Here is a 17,746-nt window from a genome sequence, read left to right on the forward strand (position 1 = left end):
AGCGACCATCCGAATCCGCCAAAATGGCGCAGCGACCGCTGCCCATAGACATCCGCGATTGCAGATGCGTTGCCCACCCTTATCCGACGGAGGAGGAGACGCACATAAAGAGGACACTACCCCTTCCTATGCATCTCCTCCACTGTCAATTTTTTCCATCCTCTCCTTATGAGAAAAGGGTGGTAAGGAGTAAGAGACTTAAATTAGGCCTCCGGCACCATACTCGTCAGACGAAACACGGAATTACTTCCATTCCACGCCTGTCTTCTGTGTGGTCGTGGTATTACACCGGGCGTGCCGGCCCTGCAGTGCTAAGATGTTAAAGCGGGCACTACCACTGTTAAAGTTAGTTAGTTTAGTTTAAGGGTTTCTACACCTTTTAATTGACATGATATAAGCACAAAAGTTAATTATAATTTTATATGCACATACTGTAACTGCACTTCAATTACAGCGTATTTAATTATCTACCACATCAGACAAGACGAGCCTAAAAGGGAAGCCGGCTAAATTAACACTGGTACATAATTATAAAAAGCAAATTAATTATGTTGGGTTAATTATATCATCAGCGCGTAGTGGCGTATCGGCGCGTCTCATCTCCCAGCCGACAATTCATTACAATATGATGAGAAATCACCGACGATATCATAATAGATACCTGTGTACATTTGTGTAATTAATTGGCCGTATGCCAGTACTCACCTGTATACAATGCTGCCTGCGACTGTATTTAATAATATGATGTTTACCCTTTTAAATCAGACTAGCTGTTCCAGTTCTGCTTCATCCGCATGAAATTATGAAAAATGTATTTTATTGTTCAAATATGTCAAATTATTAATTGCAAATGTCAAGATGACATGACATGATGACAACCTTGCTTCCTTGATGTTGGCAGCAACTTATGGTCTCTTTCCCACATTAGGATTTATATCTAAAAGATTTACCCCGTAATTTTAATAGCGTTAAAATATATAGCCTAAAGCATGATGCAAGTATAGGGCTTTTTATTAAAAAAATAATTATTGACAAAAATGCTGTAATTGCTGACATCTTAGGCAACAAAGAAGTATGTGTTTACGCTTTATTATAATAGTATAGATAGATAGATAGAATAATAAACCCCTGTTACATTTAGAATAATATGTTATTATTTCTATAAAAAAATACAGTAGCTATAGTTCTTGTTTCTATTACCCCTTTCATTGATAATCCCAAAATTTTGTGATTTCTAACAGTATGTAACACTCCACAGATCGTGTTAAACTCAATGCATCGCTACCAGCCTCGAATCCACCTGGTGAAAGTGCGTGAAGGCGGAGGGCCTATAACGGATCTATCCCGCGAGCAGCACAGGACCTTCGTGTTCCCGGAGACGGTGTTCACCGCCGTTACCGCTTACCAGAACCAGCTCATCACCAAGCTCAAAATAGATTCCAATCCATTCGCCAAAGGGTTCAGAGATTCCTCGCGGCTCACAGATTTCGATAGGTAAGCTACAATTATTACTAAGGGCTGTCCCACTATTGGCTGATAGAGGCTCAAATAGCATCAAAATTAAGTCACTGTTAGATAAGGTAACAAAATCCGATGTTTCCATCACACATCTTACACGTTGGAATGTTATCAGACAATTTACAATTTAGTGGGACAGGCCCTTATAATTTCTATTCTACTAATTTGAATTGCAGTAATCTTGATAATTTAGATTTCGTAAACTTGATCTGCGCTGCACGTTGTTAACTTAATTTTTTTTTTATAACATAAGGTGGCAACCTGAATCCGCCAAAATGGCGAAGCGACGGCTGCCCATAGACATCCGCAATTGCAGATACGTTGCTTACCCTTATCCGAAGGAGGAGACGCACATAAAGAGGATATTTCCCCTTCCTATGCATCTCCATTGTCAAATCCACTTCTCGTTCCCATCCTCTTCTTAAGAAAAGGGTGATAAAGAGAAAGGAACTTAAATTAGGGCATTAATTCCAAAGTTTCCAGTGTGACGAACAAAAAATTTAAAAAAATCTATTGAACTAGTTTAGAGAAAAGTAGGTGAGATTTTGATTTTAGGGTTCTTGTAGTATATAATATTTTTTGCTACAAAAAGCTTCGTTGGATTAAGGGTGGAAATCCTTATATTACTTTATCAAATAACACTGCTATTAATTTAATAGTCAAATAATAGTCTATTTCCCTACCACATTTATTAATTTAACGATACTGAAGTGTAATAAAACGCAGGATATTTTAACTAAAGCCCTATGACCTTTAACTCTTTATACAATGTTATCCTCTAATTAATTTGTTAATAAACTGCATATTTTATTACTAGATATTGTGATATACTTCATTATCTTCCCTATTTTATTATAGCGATAAATGTATTGAATGTCAATGGTATTAAAGTTTTATAGCGTTACTTCTTTGTAAAATGATAATTTTGCGTGTTTTGTGTTTATAGACAACAGACAATTTGTTTAATGTTTCCTATAAAAGTAGCAAAAACGTGCTAATCATATAAATCTTTGTCGTCTCAATTAGCTAGAGACAACAATTGTTATAAAATTCTTCAACCACAACAATATCGAATACCCAAAAACCACAATCGCAAATCAATATAGCGTCTAATGATGCGTATAGTTTACTGGGTAATATTAGAATGTAACTTTAACTGCAATCGGATAAAGAATCGAATTAAATTCATTAATGACCGGTTTCCCAGTTACTTTTAACCATTCGTTAACGTTTTAGTTCAATAAATTCATGAAACGTGTTACGAAACTATATATCTTTAGTTTGTTCCATTGAAACATAGGCCAACTTAACACTAATAAATCGCTTAATAACAAAATATGTCGAAACTTTAGAAACCCAGCATAAATTATTTTTTACTTCATATTCTAGGTTTTATCAAAATATTGCCCTAACTTACGTGTTTAACTGGCATTATAGCAATTTCCTCAGAAATATTAAAAATGCAACTATTATCAATTTGTGGTCACCGTCAATAATTCTACGCTATTGACAAAATACGTATCCAATGCGTCGTTTGAGGTGGGCGGTTGAAATAACGTCGGTAGTAACACAGCAATGCAACGCTACTGTATCGTAGTTCCGGTATAACGGTAGAGGATGTCGTGGGAACTATTCAGAGCTTTATCTGATTCCTAACCGTTCAATGTTACTGATGGATTTACTATATGGAAGATTAAGATATAGTTATTTTCGTAAACTAGCTTTTGAATACTAAAAAATCGTAATGGAAATAGCCTATATTACATAGTCATACCTTAGTTTTCTATTGGCAAATTATTTTCTAAATCAGTTCAGCAGTTTTGGAGTTTACACATTACATACAAAAATACAAATTCCTCTTTTTAGCATAGTTTTAGCTTTTGACTCCAATTGCAATGCTTAGTGTAGGAATAATATTATGTACAACTAAATTTAGACGTGGCTTATTATTATTAAAATAAATACTTCAAATGAGCAGTAAAATGAACCAGTGATAATAACAGACAGTTATTTTATAGTTAAACAAAAACGGTACTAGAGTTTACAAGTTACCGATATATTTTAACGCGTCAGGTAATTGATAGGTTGTTGGTTGTTTTCTCTAAGCAATAACAACTTACAAGTGCAGAATAATGTAGCAAAATACCGTTTTCTACTTATTAAATGTAAAGGTGGTCGAGGTCTAGAGGCTAGAGATTGCCGCGAGCCGATTTACATACACTTACCACTACTATTGTTCATAAATTGGTCAATTAAAAATATTGTTCTTTTTTTTACTCTTAAATAAAAAAAAAAAACTTCACGGACAAATATTGAAACATAATGATAAGTGTCATTCTAATGATAAATTTACTTTAAAGGTACATCTAAGGTTTCAATTTCTGAGGTTAATTTTTAAATATCATTTTAAAAGTGTATCAGAAACTTATTGTTTACGAAAATATAAATTTATAACATACAAAATGCATAATTTTGTTCTTATGAATATCGCTAACTAAATAAAAGACTAACTTCCCAAAATAAGTCAGTTCATTCAAGATGGGCGAAGGTTATGTGAATTTTAATTTAAGGTTGGCCTCTATATTTCGACGGGCACGTCTGCGCGGTCGCGGGGATAGCGGGGCAGTGCGGGGCGGGCAGAGGTGCGAGCCCGCGGCGTCGGCGCGTAATCACAGGGCCTGCGCTCATTATGTCCTAAACGACAAATTAAAGCGCATTTTCTATTATCCGGCCATCGGTGCGATGCCTCGGACCGCTCGCCCGCGGCCATCTTGCCAACACGCTCAACTCGAATTATTCTCGCTTCGATCGTCGAGTGTCGAAAACTCATGGTAATTTTCGTCGAGCCTTCAATGACGTGTTAAATTGCCTTTAGTTATATCCGTTGATATAATTATCAGGTGTTTGTTTATTTGTCAGGAATGTGGATACAAACTAGTGTTATTTATTTATTAACTATTCGAAAAATTAATTCATAGTTCATAGTACGAATGACATTTTGATACTGCTGTGTCTTTAATTACAGCGCTTTATCTGTTATCTGAATAGCTAAATAATTACGATGACTTTTATAGTTTGTATTGAAGTGATTTGTTGTATTTGTTCAACATATCTATCGTTGAAAGTTATAAACATAATTACGGAATAAATAATAATAAACGTCCAATGCTAAGATTATTTAATACCGACGTAATTTGTAACGTATTAGAATTTCATGCATTTGACTTTCATCGCTTTAATATTCAATGGTATTTCAAAAGTTTAATTCAGACTGAGTCATATTCTCACAGTACATCCGTAGCTAACGTGATGGACAGAATTATTGAATCTATTAATAATTCAATCTGGGATCGCGTCAGTACACGGCTACCGATTTGTATTAATTGATAGTCGCTGTCGGTGTCGGTGTCGGCGTCCGTCGATGTGGTAGGAAGCGGCGTTGATAGTCGAGCGCGGAGTGATTGAAGGCTAATTCCAGATGTTATCGAGGCAATTAGCTGGCCGACTCCCGCCCCCACCCCGCACGCTTCACCTCGCGTCTCAGTTCCCGTTCAACTGAGACATGTCTGTTACAAAGTAACATTTTTACTTTGTACACTAGGTTGCCAGATGGTTATTTTTTATAGAAAGCAGCAATAGGGTTACCCCATTTATGAGTAAGTAAGTAGATAAAGGTCACCTAGTCTTATGTCAATTCCTATGATAAATCTTCGACAGGAGATGAAGATCCGGGCATTTTTATTACTTTGATAGTATTAAAATAAATAACTCCACATGTCCCACATTTATTTCGAAATTGTGGTCACTCTCTTGCGTATATTATAGAGATGTCAGCATCGGCTACCGAACTCACGTGTCGATCAAATTCAGTTCAACGAATACGATGTTATCTCACAAAGTGACCACACTTAACATCTGTCAGGTCGCATACCGTCCGCTCCTTGAATGTTAAGATTTTAAACCGGTTCAACTAATATGTTAATAAAAAATTAAATGTAATAGTAGAGACGCATAACAAGCTTTTGATTCTCGTGTTAAGTATTTAACACTTTAAATTTACCGATTTCTTGTATAACGTTACTGAACAAATTGGTATATGAAATTTCGAATCTAAAAAACGTTGTTGATTGGACACTCTACTCACTATGTCTGTAATAATTTAAAATTTACTCCATCATTCAATTTTATGTGTCTAACTATACTATGTAATATAAACTGGTTTACATTGTACTAAATGGTTTGCGATTTCAAATCAATCGATTACTTTCATAAGTTAACTGTAAATAATCGAGAGAATATGAAAAAGAAAGCATTACCTGCAGAATATACCATCGAATGAAACGAGCACGGAAAAATTATATGTGAGCAAATCAGCATCCATCTCTAAGATTCTCATTGTCTCCGCTAGATTTTTAAAGAGCTCGAAAATAATCGCCACAGTAATTTACTTCCACATACAGGTATAAACGCTTTAACGAACATAGTCGAGTCTAATGACTTCCTTCGCTGACGTCCGAAATCGCCAGACAATAAGTATGATAAATTGGCGGCGTGTGGGAATCAGAGGACGGTGTTATTAGCATGGTATAGCGGCTGTGGCCATTAATTAATACAACACCGCCCCCTGCTTCCCGCACCCCCCGCGAGCCCCCCGCGAACACTCCACCTGCCCCCCGCGAACCCCCCTTCTGCCCCCCGTGACCGCTCTCAATCCGAGTTGTTTAGGACGTGTTATATTTATGCCTCGGCGCACCTCTAACTTGATTGCCTGCGATTATCTTGCCCGCTAGTTGGATTGTTATTGACAATTGTTCGTAGTTGATATAAAAATGGTTAATTCAACTATTACTAGATTATTCTAGAACGAAACTTTCTTTTTCTGCATTCTAATGTGCAGTTTTTAGATCGAAAACGATATGTTAATATATGAACATTTTTTTCAAGCAACCTACAAGAATGATGGACAAATCTTAATTTAATATAATTTTAAATAATAGCCACGGCTACTATCTCCGTAATAATTTATCTATGTTATAAAATTTAGAAATGATTAAGTGTAAAAATATAAATATACACTTTGCTAAAATATTGTTAAAGGGACATGAGAACACCCATTAAAATTTTTTATCTCCTTACATGCCTGCTAATCTGTCCGGTATGTGAGTGTTATTGCTAGGGATGGACCTACCTGTCGATGATTTAATTACTGTTATCGATATTAAGCGCTCGTAACTTACGGAATTATTAAATGAATGTCGTATTGATAATGCGTATTTTCTGATATAAAAGTGCCTTTTTTGAAATACCGAATATTCCCATCTTTGATTAAGAGAAATTATTTTAAGTATACACATGCTGTTCGTATTAAGGTAGGTATAAGGTTTCATGTATATAACTAAATAGACGATTGTAACATAAATGATATAGACTATATCGTGAAAAGGAAACCATGTTTCAAAGTTATCTGATGGGTAAGAGCATCGTGCGCGCGTTCATCGATATTCGTATTCGATTGGCGTATTATAATATCGATATTCGAGGTGCTCGCGTATTCGATTCGATCTGCAATCGTAACATCGATAACTAGTGGGCGCGCGCCTAGCGGGCCTCTTAGGAACGCCGCCCTGTAATTTGCCGGCGCAGAGTGTTGGCTATTACTGCTGATACCGAGATCATAATAAATACGCCATTAACGCCCCCGCAGCACCCGAAACGACATAACCACCCGGTATAACGCCTTGTATCGCACCTCCATCGATATGAAGGGATTTATTATTTATGTTATTAGAAGAATAGCAGTGTTGTTGCGAATTTGCATATAGAGGTTTCAGATTTTTTGTATGAGATTCAAAATGAAAAAGGTATTTGATGTAAATGTCCGGCAAGGTTAAGTTTAGACAAAGGGATCTAGATTTTTCTATTGTAGACTAGCGGTTGCACACGTCATCGGTGCGGGATTTTAAAAAAAGTAGCTTAATATTTCCCAATACCAGTCCATTAAAAGTCCTGCAAAAATCAAACTATGATTATATCCGCAATAAACGCAGACTTGTGGACAGACAGACAACATTAAAAAAGGCTTTTTCTTATGCAGAATTTTTATTTTATGTATAGTCAGAATGGTATTAACTTGCAATTTAAAATTGATTTTACAATTTCATTATAATTTCTGAAATTATTATTTATATCCAGTCTTTAGTGACAAGATGTAATAGTGTACCTTTGACGACCCCATTAGTGCACCTTTAGGTTGTAAATTTGCACCGTATACTTTGAGGTGATGGAATTATTTTAATACCCAACAATTACCGAAGGAGAAGTACCGACTTCAATAATAAAGTATTAATATTTATGAGTTGCCATGTTTATAACCTGTACAGCATAAAACGTTCCAATATCATTTTCTAGCACAGCTATAAGAAAATTAATTATCACAGTACTTCATCGAATTAACACTGTCATTAACTATAAAACGGTAAAGTAGAACCTTGAAAGTTAAAGTTTAGTCACAGGCAGAAACTTGATGCATGTCAAGATTTGTTCTGGTTTATTGCCTCGTTGTGGGTATTAAGTATTTCACACATTAGAGCCTCAGCTGCGACGCAATCTCCGTTAAAATGGTAGGCCATCTCCGATTTGTAATAAATGAAACACGCTTTTTCAACTAATAACATAATAATCAAATTGAATCGACCGTGTGAAGTTGTTTTGACGTCGAGATATTCGTGAGATAATACACGGTTACGATGATATTGTGGCGGCCATTACGTTTTTGTGGAAATTAGGCACATGATAAAAAATCTATGTTTCTGTTGGCGTGTGTGGGCACTGAGCGGCAGGCGGCGGGCGGCGAGCACTACCTGTGTTGCCGGGCCGCCGGCGCCCGCGGCACTCACCCGGTGATAGATTAAATTCGTCACGGCATCTCGAGACGTCACGCCGATCCCTCGCGTTCGCTCCGGAGCATCGTCACGCTCGTTTAGCCGGCGCTCGTCGACGCTCGTATTTCAAGACGCAAGTTAATAACCACTCAGTTCAGCTCGTGCAAAACCGGCCGTCGCTAACTTACGAAATCTATAGAGCGGGCGTGCAAGATTCATATTGCACGCGTGCGCCGGACGATTATTTCGTAGAGAGGCGAAAATAGCGAGTTAGCGGGAAGCGTGCTCCCCGGCGGTCGCGCGACCTCCGGGAACCGATAAAGGCCATCAGCCACTGCGTCGCTATAAAACCGCCGAGACGCGCCGCCGCTCGCCGTTCGCCGCTGGCCTGCACCGCTCTCCTGCGCCGCTCGCCTCGTTAACAACGAACTGTGCGCACTCGTAAATCTGATTCGACGAAACAATAGCCGCGAAACTGACCGACTTATAGATTTAAACTACTGCTGCCTCACATGTAAAAACGCAGCTATACATATTGCATAAATGTTTACATTCGAACTCTTATCGCCAGTTACTTCATTATTATTATCGCTAGGCTGTCCTAGCATGGAACTCCCAGTGCCCTTAACAAATCTTATTTAAGTCCGCGACCTTCCAAATAACCTACGTCTATTCCTTTCACAAGGACCTTGCGACTCCATTTTTAAAAAGTTTATTTCAGTCGGTGTCCAATTGCCATCAATCACAATTTCATTCACTTCTCATGTTGCTTTTAAGAAAATGAAATAATTAAATCAGTCTATATAAGAGTAAGTGAGTGTCTTCGTTATGAAATGTATAATGCCACCCAGCCATACACCGTAATAACGTTTTACGATATTTGAAAACATCATATGTCCCGCCGGCGGGCGATTTGTTCCCAGAAACTCAGTTTATAGACTACGGGCCGCTGAGAACCAATGTATAGGCAGCCATGCAGCGTTGGGTTCGCGGAATCCACCTCGAGTTTGCAGACGCACATTCTGTCCAGAACTCTTACCGAAATATGTGTTATTACTATCTTATTACGTATGACTTCCCTTTCCGGAACACCAGTTTCCAGGTTTCACAAGCAAACCACACATATCAATTTGAAAATGGAACATTCTAGAGAAGAGCGGGCTATACACCTTTGACTTAACTATCCAACAACTGTTGTTCGGTTATCGACTGTCAATTATTTCGTAGCTAATTCAAACGGTTTCGTTGCATAACTAAAAACTGGGTAGTGTGCATATAAGCTCATAGGAATCAAAGCGAAATTAAAAAGTTGGGCGATAATTTAGTTTCATACGCATACGCACGCTCTTAGGCTTGGCAAACTGCAATCCAAATCTAACAGATCTGGATCAGAATCTGAACATTTACGTAGACATAAAATAATAAAATCCTTGGTATTTTGTAGTCGTGCATATTTCATAGTGTAAGGAAGTCGTGACAGTACGTCAGTGTTCGTATTACTAATCAGTGCGAGGTGTTGCAGGCGGTTGTCGAGCGCACGTCGTGGCGTGTCGCACCACTAACGTGTAATTTAATTTCCTTCGCCTCGATACTAATTGCAGAGAACTGAGGCCATTAGCTAAGCCTTTTGCCAGTCGCTGTGTGAAGTAGTTCAAGTGATTCTTATGTGTAATTCTAATAATTTGTGTTTCCATACTTACGCCTTGTTTCAAATGAAATTGCCTCGGTTTAAGGTTTCTCGCATGCTGGATGTATAGAAACTAATTCCTTCAACATCGTAAAATACATCAGCAAATAACTCTTTCTGCACTATTAATATGTACTAGTGCTATAAGCTAGTATTTAACTTTTAAGCGAAACACCGTTCCTTGTACTGCTATAGTTTAATTAATCCACTCTATCTTATTGATTGTACATATGGTCTTGTACCTCAAAACTCAATGAATAAAACGGTCATATTATAAGCGTCTGGTTCTGATGTTGTACTTTTCTACTTTCTCAGAGATCCAATGGAGTTGATGCTGATGGAGCAGCAACTGCTGCGGTCTCCTTTGCGGTTGTACTCTGGCGGTGCGGGGCCCGGCAGCGCTGCAGAAGAAGAAGAGAAGCGGGCAGCCTGGGCGCGAACACCGCCGGCACTTCAGTTGCTCGCGCTTGGCGGCCGCGCTTGGCCCGCCTGGCCCCAACCACTAGCTCTACCCCCCGACCTTTGGATGCAGAAACCTCCCGCCCCGCTCAGGTACTGCCCCTACCCGCCACCTGCGCATCCGCGACCGGACCACTCGCCTTCACCCAGACATCCTCTGTGAGCTCCTAAAAAACATTATCCACGACTGGAACTTATTGGAAGAAGGAATAAATCATTTTATTTAAATGAACTATCAAAGTGCTGTGACTGAACTGACTGTGAGTCCATATTTAATTGGCATCTGTGTAAGTGAACATAGGATGTGGTCAAGTATTATAATATTGTATTTAACGTAGTTTATGTAGCGATGTAATAGAAAATTGTCATTAATTGATTTTAACGATAGACGTAAGGCGTAATTTCAATGTTCCTACCCAAGAATATAATATTTTTAATTGTATAGTTAGATCAATTTAAACAATAGTTACCTGGTTCATGATCCTTGATCTTGGGAATCGGTTGAAAAACAAGTTTTCATGACATAATTGACTCGCAATAATTAACACCAATTTAAAAACTTCGTAGAATGAAGATTAATTAACCAAAGAATAATCATTTACAATTTACTAACAATTTTATGTAATTCATGTAACGTGCGAAAAGTTGTGTGACAAATATCCTCAATAACAAGATTTACATAATTGTTTACTATAATATTATTAATTTTGTACTATGTATAATCCATGTTTTATGTCAAATTGTTTTAATATTAACATTTCCGTATTGTAATACATTGAATTAAGACATTTGTACTGCAGAATGTAATACAATAAAATTATTGTTTTACGAAATACATTCCATTCAGTAAACAACTATAAGTCGTTCATTTTACCATATGTTTTTTGTTAATAACTGATTACACCATAAAATTGTAATTTATGTATTTGTCAGAAATGTTTGTATTTGCCATCCCTTATTTTATCGTTAAAAATATAGAGACAACATTATGTGTCAATACAAGTCTTGTATTACATTGTTACGGGGCGGTTGACAAAATAACATGGGCAAAAACATCCTGTATAAGGTATAGATTTGACCGTCACTACATCCTGTACTGTACATCTGTTTGTTTTCTGCTGTGGACATTGTTACAGATAATATCTACTGTTAATGTGTATTCGGTTTTATTTTTGTTTTTTTTTATTATTCGACTTGGTCCTTAGCGAGTTCCAAACTTTGTATTGTATCAGACAGATGTCACTTATATGAAAAATGTATTACAGTTTTAGATTTTTTTCATCAAATTAATATTGAATAAATACACATTGACTGGAATTTTATGTCTTGTAAAATGTTAAAAAACAAACTGTACTATGTACGAGTAAAATCTGTGAAAACATTGTTAGTCATGCGAATAAATTGGATTAGTATATACGAGAAATAATCAGTTGAAAATAAAATTATTTCATACAGAAAATAAAATACATAATATTATTGGAAATCATCCTGAGACTATTTCAAGCATTCCTAAAACATGTAATTTTTATTAAAAGTGTATAAAAGTGTAGGTGACTTAACCAGTTTTGATCCTTATTCCTTAAAATTGTGTCCTACAGATTTATAGAGCAATCCAATCCAAGTGATATATGTATACAGTGTTACATTTGTGTGTATATTTTAGTATTTAAGACTATTTATATTCCATTAGTGTTACAAGATGTATGTATTGTATAGTAGTCGACTAAATTATTTTTTTAGAATAAGCACTGTACATAGGCACGTAGCGGTTTGTAATGGATAAGATGAGATGGTACATTAAGTAGATATTAAAATCGTAGTCGCTGCTCCATTAATAAAGATAATAAATTGTATATCTATCAAAAGTATAAGCCCATTTTTTGTTATCTGCATAGATATGTAATCTATAGATAGTGTTTCATAAACATTTGTAATAATCGAGATATTTGAAATGTAGTTTTGAATTGTGACAACTTTAAAAGTATTTATCCCAACTAAAGTCTATCGCCTCATGTTTGTCTAGATTATATATCTATAGATTAGCTATCTATGCGTGTGTTAACTGGGAACTTTCCTAATTGGTACTGTAGTGCGTTTCAAATGTAAATTAATTTAAATACCTTTCAATCGATTTTAGACAGATGTTATTGACAGATATTATTATTTAAAATGTATGTAGACTCTGAATAATTTTTACCAATAAACAAACTTTAGAATTAAAACAATTAATCCCAAAATATTTTTGCAAAGTATTTGAACCACTATGCGACGCCCAGGCAGTGTATTGTCTTATTATATTCAAGATTTGAAATGTTAATGTTTGTTTTATTTTGTGCTTAATATACATGTATTTAGTTGTGTCTTAATTCCCTGGATTTGAACTACTTTTAAATTGTGAGAAAATTAGGATATTACATCTTAAGTAAAGGATTCATCAAAATTTTATCATTAAATAGAAAAAGACACATTTTATTTGTAATCCACACAACATATAATAATTATTGCAGCAATGTCTTGTTTAATGATTGAGGTTATGTTTTATTTCTGTATTCATTATCATAATGTGAGCAGGACGCGAAGTAGTGTCACATATCAGGGTGCCACCCTACGTGTTAATAAACAAAATGAAATTGTATTGTTGTTTTATTTTAAACATAAATATTACTAATACAAATATGAAAGTATAGATGTATATATGTTTGATAGCTTGCCACCTAAAATACAGAACGGATCTCTATGAAATTGACACAGATGTGAGCGTAGTCTGGGACACATAGGCTACTCACTTTTGTTTTTTAAATTCCACGCGGATGAAGTCTCGGGCGAAAGCCAGTGTATTATAATTATATCTAAGAAATAACTGCAACATATCGCAATAGGAGATTTATTACTTTTTTTATACACTCAAGAGTCAAAAAATAAAAAAGCGACATGCCCGATTAATAATGTTAATTTTTTTGTATATGTCGTCATATTTTTTTTATTATTTAAAGCAAAAAGTCTTGTGTATGAGAATAGAAAAGAATCTCTTTTAGACATAATTAAAAAACACAGGATAAAATGTATAATGCGGAAATGTGACATTCAGTTTACTCCACATTTTAAAGGATCTATAAAACAAGAATAATTTCAACAGTTGTTTTCTCTGGTATTAGATTTCACATAATCATATCACTTTAAAACGACATATCAATTTATATTTCTAAATTAAATATGGAACAGCGTCCTAAATCAAAGCCATGCTTAAAAACCAAATCCCATTAAAATATTGACACACTAGCTGTTGCTCGCGACTTCGCTCGCGTGAAATTGTAAAATAAGCCTACGTTACTCACAGATAAATTTCCTTTCTAATGGCAAAATCATTTTTTAAATCGACCAAGTAGTTTTTGAGTTAGTTCAATACAAAAATACAAATGTTTCCTCTATATAATATTAGTATAGATAAAATGTTTGTGTCAGATTGTAAACGGCGGTTACGAAGCAAAGTGTTGAAGATTGGTTTCTTTTTTTTTTAAATTTTAATACAAAAATATAAAATTTCGCCAAACTGCCAAAGCAGTTTGTTGGCGAAAACTGCACCCATAAACTAAATACTTTTAATACATGAATTTATTTCTATAAACAAAACAAATCATCTGTATTGAGCTGTAAAATTACTAAACGATAGTTACTTAAAAAAGACTAGGTAAGTAGGCGTTAGCCATTAATGAGTAAAAGTGATAATTAACTAATTTTTTACCTTTTTCAGTACATTTAAGTTATGAGTTTATAATATTACCATAAATGTTTGTGAAGCACTATTCAGTATATTTATTGAAGAATGCAAATAATTTAACATCGGAGTGAATTATTAAATTAATTATTTAATAAACTTTAAAAATAGGCTTTAATATCCCTTACGCTATCAAACCTGCCAACTACTATGACGGATAGATAAATAAATTATTATTATTATCCATAAACGCATTATTTAATAAATAATAATTAACGGAGCATGAAAAGTTCGTAAAAACTACATTTATTATGATTACTAAATGAGTAAAAAATTATCTTCAAGTTATAATAATTTTTCTACGAATAAAAATAATTATTCATAGTACAAACGCATAGCACATAAAGAAGGAATAGCATCATAACCTATAATTACAAACAGAAAAAGGAAAATTCACGAATGTAAGGATAAAAACGTACCCACGGGAATATCTTGGCGCGTTGGATCATTAAAATTTACGATACGCACAATAAATAATCGTCACACTTTTATATCCCGTCTTTATTAAGTGTCATTAGGCATTATTAAGCGTATATCGACGATGATCGGCCTTCCGTCTGTCGGTAATTGGCGATGTAAGCGGCCTACAAATTGAAAGCGTCCGTGGCCCGAGGCGGGTATTGATGGATTTGCAGCCATCGCGAAATTATACCGCGCCCTGTCACAGCCACGCAAATTGTGCGTATAAACCCAGTTGTACGGCGATCATAAGTTTTTAATACCTCTAAGTATTCTTTCCAGAATAATGTCCCGTTTGTCACCTGTCCGACCGCATTGTGCTAATCGTAAATCACCTTTACTTTACTTAAGAAAACTCCAATGTATAGCGAAACATCTGAATATCGCAAAATATCGAGAAACTTCAGTTATAGAGGAATTCAAATTCCAAGTCCATTTGTCTCGCTAGTATACTTTAGTAGTAATTAATACAAAATGTCTGCAAAATTGTTTTATGTTTAAGACAATAGTGATTATGCGACTGCGAAAAGGTTCAGTGCAATTTGATCTGCCTTTGTCCGCGCGGCGAACGCATTAGCGGAAGGGGGGCGCACTCCCGCCGCCGCTGAGACGTCAAACCGTCGAACTACAGAGCATAAATTAACGCAGACGCGTCTCGCAGCCCACTGATTGACTCCTTTCATTACCATCCCGCATTGTTCGCCACCAGAGAAAAATTGCACATCCTTTCGGAATCACAACACATTTCATAATTATGGACTATTGTGGAGTTGTCGGGGCTAATTCCTCGGGGACGTGCGCTCTCCTCGCCCGAGGAACGTTCGAGATATATTAGCGAACGTAAAGACGCGCCCCGGCCGGGCCCATAATGGCCAACGCTGATTAGTTTTCAAGGGAAACACTGGTTCGAAGAAAGCTCCGAAGGATTTAATATTCTGTCAGTGCGAATTGGTACTGAATAAAGAATCGTGAACACGTTTATGTCTGCTAGAAGGAGTACAATCATTCTTTATACTATTACCAGAGATAATTTAACGTGATTAAAAATTATTGTCCCATTAGCCAAGACTCGGGCACTTAGAAAGGATTTTAATTTATTAGCAATAATTGGCTTCATTAATCGTCCGCGGCGGTATTGTTCGCATGGCGCTCGAGATTATCTAAGATTCAGATGAGCGCGGTGCCGATGCCGCGGCGGGCCCACGTGCTATCTCAGGACGCGGCGGTCGTGCCCGGGGCACGGGGCTCCGCGGTGCGCTGTGTGGGAATTATCTTTGCGAGTTAAACGAACGCCGCAATCTAATGTTTTAAAAATCACCTGCGAATGGCAAATCGACTTCGACCCGCGACAGAGGTCGAGAATCAAATGGAAAAGCTAAAAGCGAATTCGTGTACCGTTACAGCGTTTTCGCGGAACGTTCTAGATGTCTATGTCTATCATTCTAGGGCCGGACGTGCGAGTTGTACGAAGCAAACGTTTTTCTAAGCCGATATTGTAATTGTCCGAGTGGCGGTGTGTCCGTGTCGGCCGCGTCCGGCCGTCGCCGTCAGCTGCCAGGGCGGCGCGGCGAACGCGGCCAGCGCGGGACGCGGGATAGACAACTAAATAGAGGCAAGCTAATCGTCGCGTCCAGCGCAGCGAGGGAAACGACGAATTACTCCGTCACGGAGTTCCCAACGATTGCTTTGTTGTTGGCGATAGATGTCCGGATCGCGGCGTGGCACATGACTGAACCCTAACCAGCGAACTATCTCACACAATTAGAAATCTCGAGTTGTAAATGTTTCTTAGCACCTGGCTTACTTCTAATGTTCGATGAACGACTTAGATAATAACAGCTTAGGATGGGTTTCTAGAAAAGAGGTTGTTATAAAAACGACTTTTTAATTATGCAACAATTATGAGACTGACGCAACGATTGAGGAAAATAGACGATGTTTAAGTGAATAATCGGTAGTGGTTCGCAGTATAAGCATGCAAAGTCTAAATCTAAGTCCTGTGATAAAATGTACCAAGAATTACGTTTTATTTAGTTGTATTGCGCAAGTTCCTTTGCTGGTATTACCTGTGATACTAATTGTATATTGTTAGATGGTTTGATTGACGGATAAGTTGGTGCGAAGTAGCGTGATCGTACGGCGCTGGTCGTGACCGGCGCGCCGAGATACGTCGTCGTCTTGCTGACACACAGACTGACAGGCTAACAGCTCGTACCCTGGGATACACTGTCAACGCCTTCTGACATGCACTCCTCACAATGTCAGACCACCTTAACTTTGATGAAGAAATTGAACGACTAAGGACAAAAGAAAGAAGGTAAAAGTGTAGTGAGAAATCAACTAAAATACATTTGATTGAATAACTCACTGGTTCGTCTGAACTATTATTACGCAGTCAAGTAAAACAATCAAACGGAAAAACAAAGATGCATTAACATAAGAATGTTGATTTATAATCCGATTTCCGATAATGTTGACGAAAATGAGGCAAAAATAAACTTATTTAACTTAGGTGAAATCAAACAACAGATTTACTTCGTGCACAATAGTAAACGCGGAGAAGGCAACGTCACGTACCATTAAGCGAACCATTGTGTACCGCGAAGTCTCGCTTGACTCAAGCTCACAACAAACACGCTGTTTTATAAGAAAAAAAAAGTTAACACGCAATGATTCACGCGGGCCACATTAGCGGGCATTAACTCAACAATAGAACCGTTTTTATCGCCTCTGTAATGATAGCTTGTACGTGTTATATTCAAATTTATCGCGAATAATTTTATTGCTTCTTAATTGGCTAGAATTCATCAACATTCATGTCAGATGGATTGGCAATGTTCGCTCATTTATTTATAAATAATACAGTTGACCACAAAATACTCTTATTGTTAGGTATTTTGTGGTATACAGACTATAGATTAATAAATCTATATAACTAATCGAATATAGTTTGCTTTTGACAAATAC

The 17,746-nt window shown here is 36.7% G+C and overlaps 1 protein-coding gene across 1 annotated transcript in view; it reads left to right on the forward strand.

Annotated features, from left to right (window-relative positions):
- LOC106099923 (T-box transcription factor TBX20-like) overlaps window positions 1–13,178 on the forward strand; it is a 64,666-nt gene extending 51,488 nt beyond the window's left edge. The window contains exons 5-6 of the mRNA XM_013278614.1: window positions 1,259–1,494; window positions 10,402–13,178. Of these exons, the coding sequence (XP_013134068.1) occupies window positions 1,259–1,494; window positions 10,402–10,708 (543 nt within the window). The 3' untranslated portion in view covers window positions 10,709–13,178. The remainder of the gene's footprint in view (window positions 1–1,258; window positions 1,495–10,401) is intronic.
- Window positions 13,179–17,746: the final 4,568 nt, after the last annotated feature.

The sequence above is a fragment of the Papilio polytes genome, unplaced genomic scaffold (assembly GCF_000836215.1).
Source record: "Papilio polytes unplaced genomic scaffold, Ppol_1.0 DF824102.1, whole genome shotgun sequence".
Lineage (NCBI taxonomy): Eukaryota > Metazoa > Arthropoda > Insecta > Lepidoptera > Papilionidae > Papilio > Papilio polytes.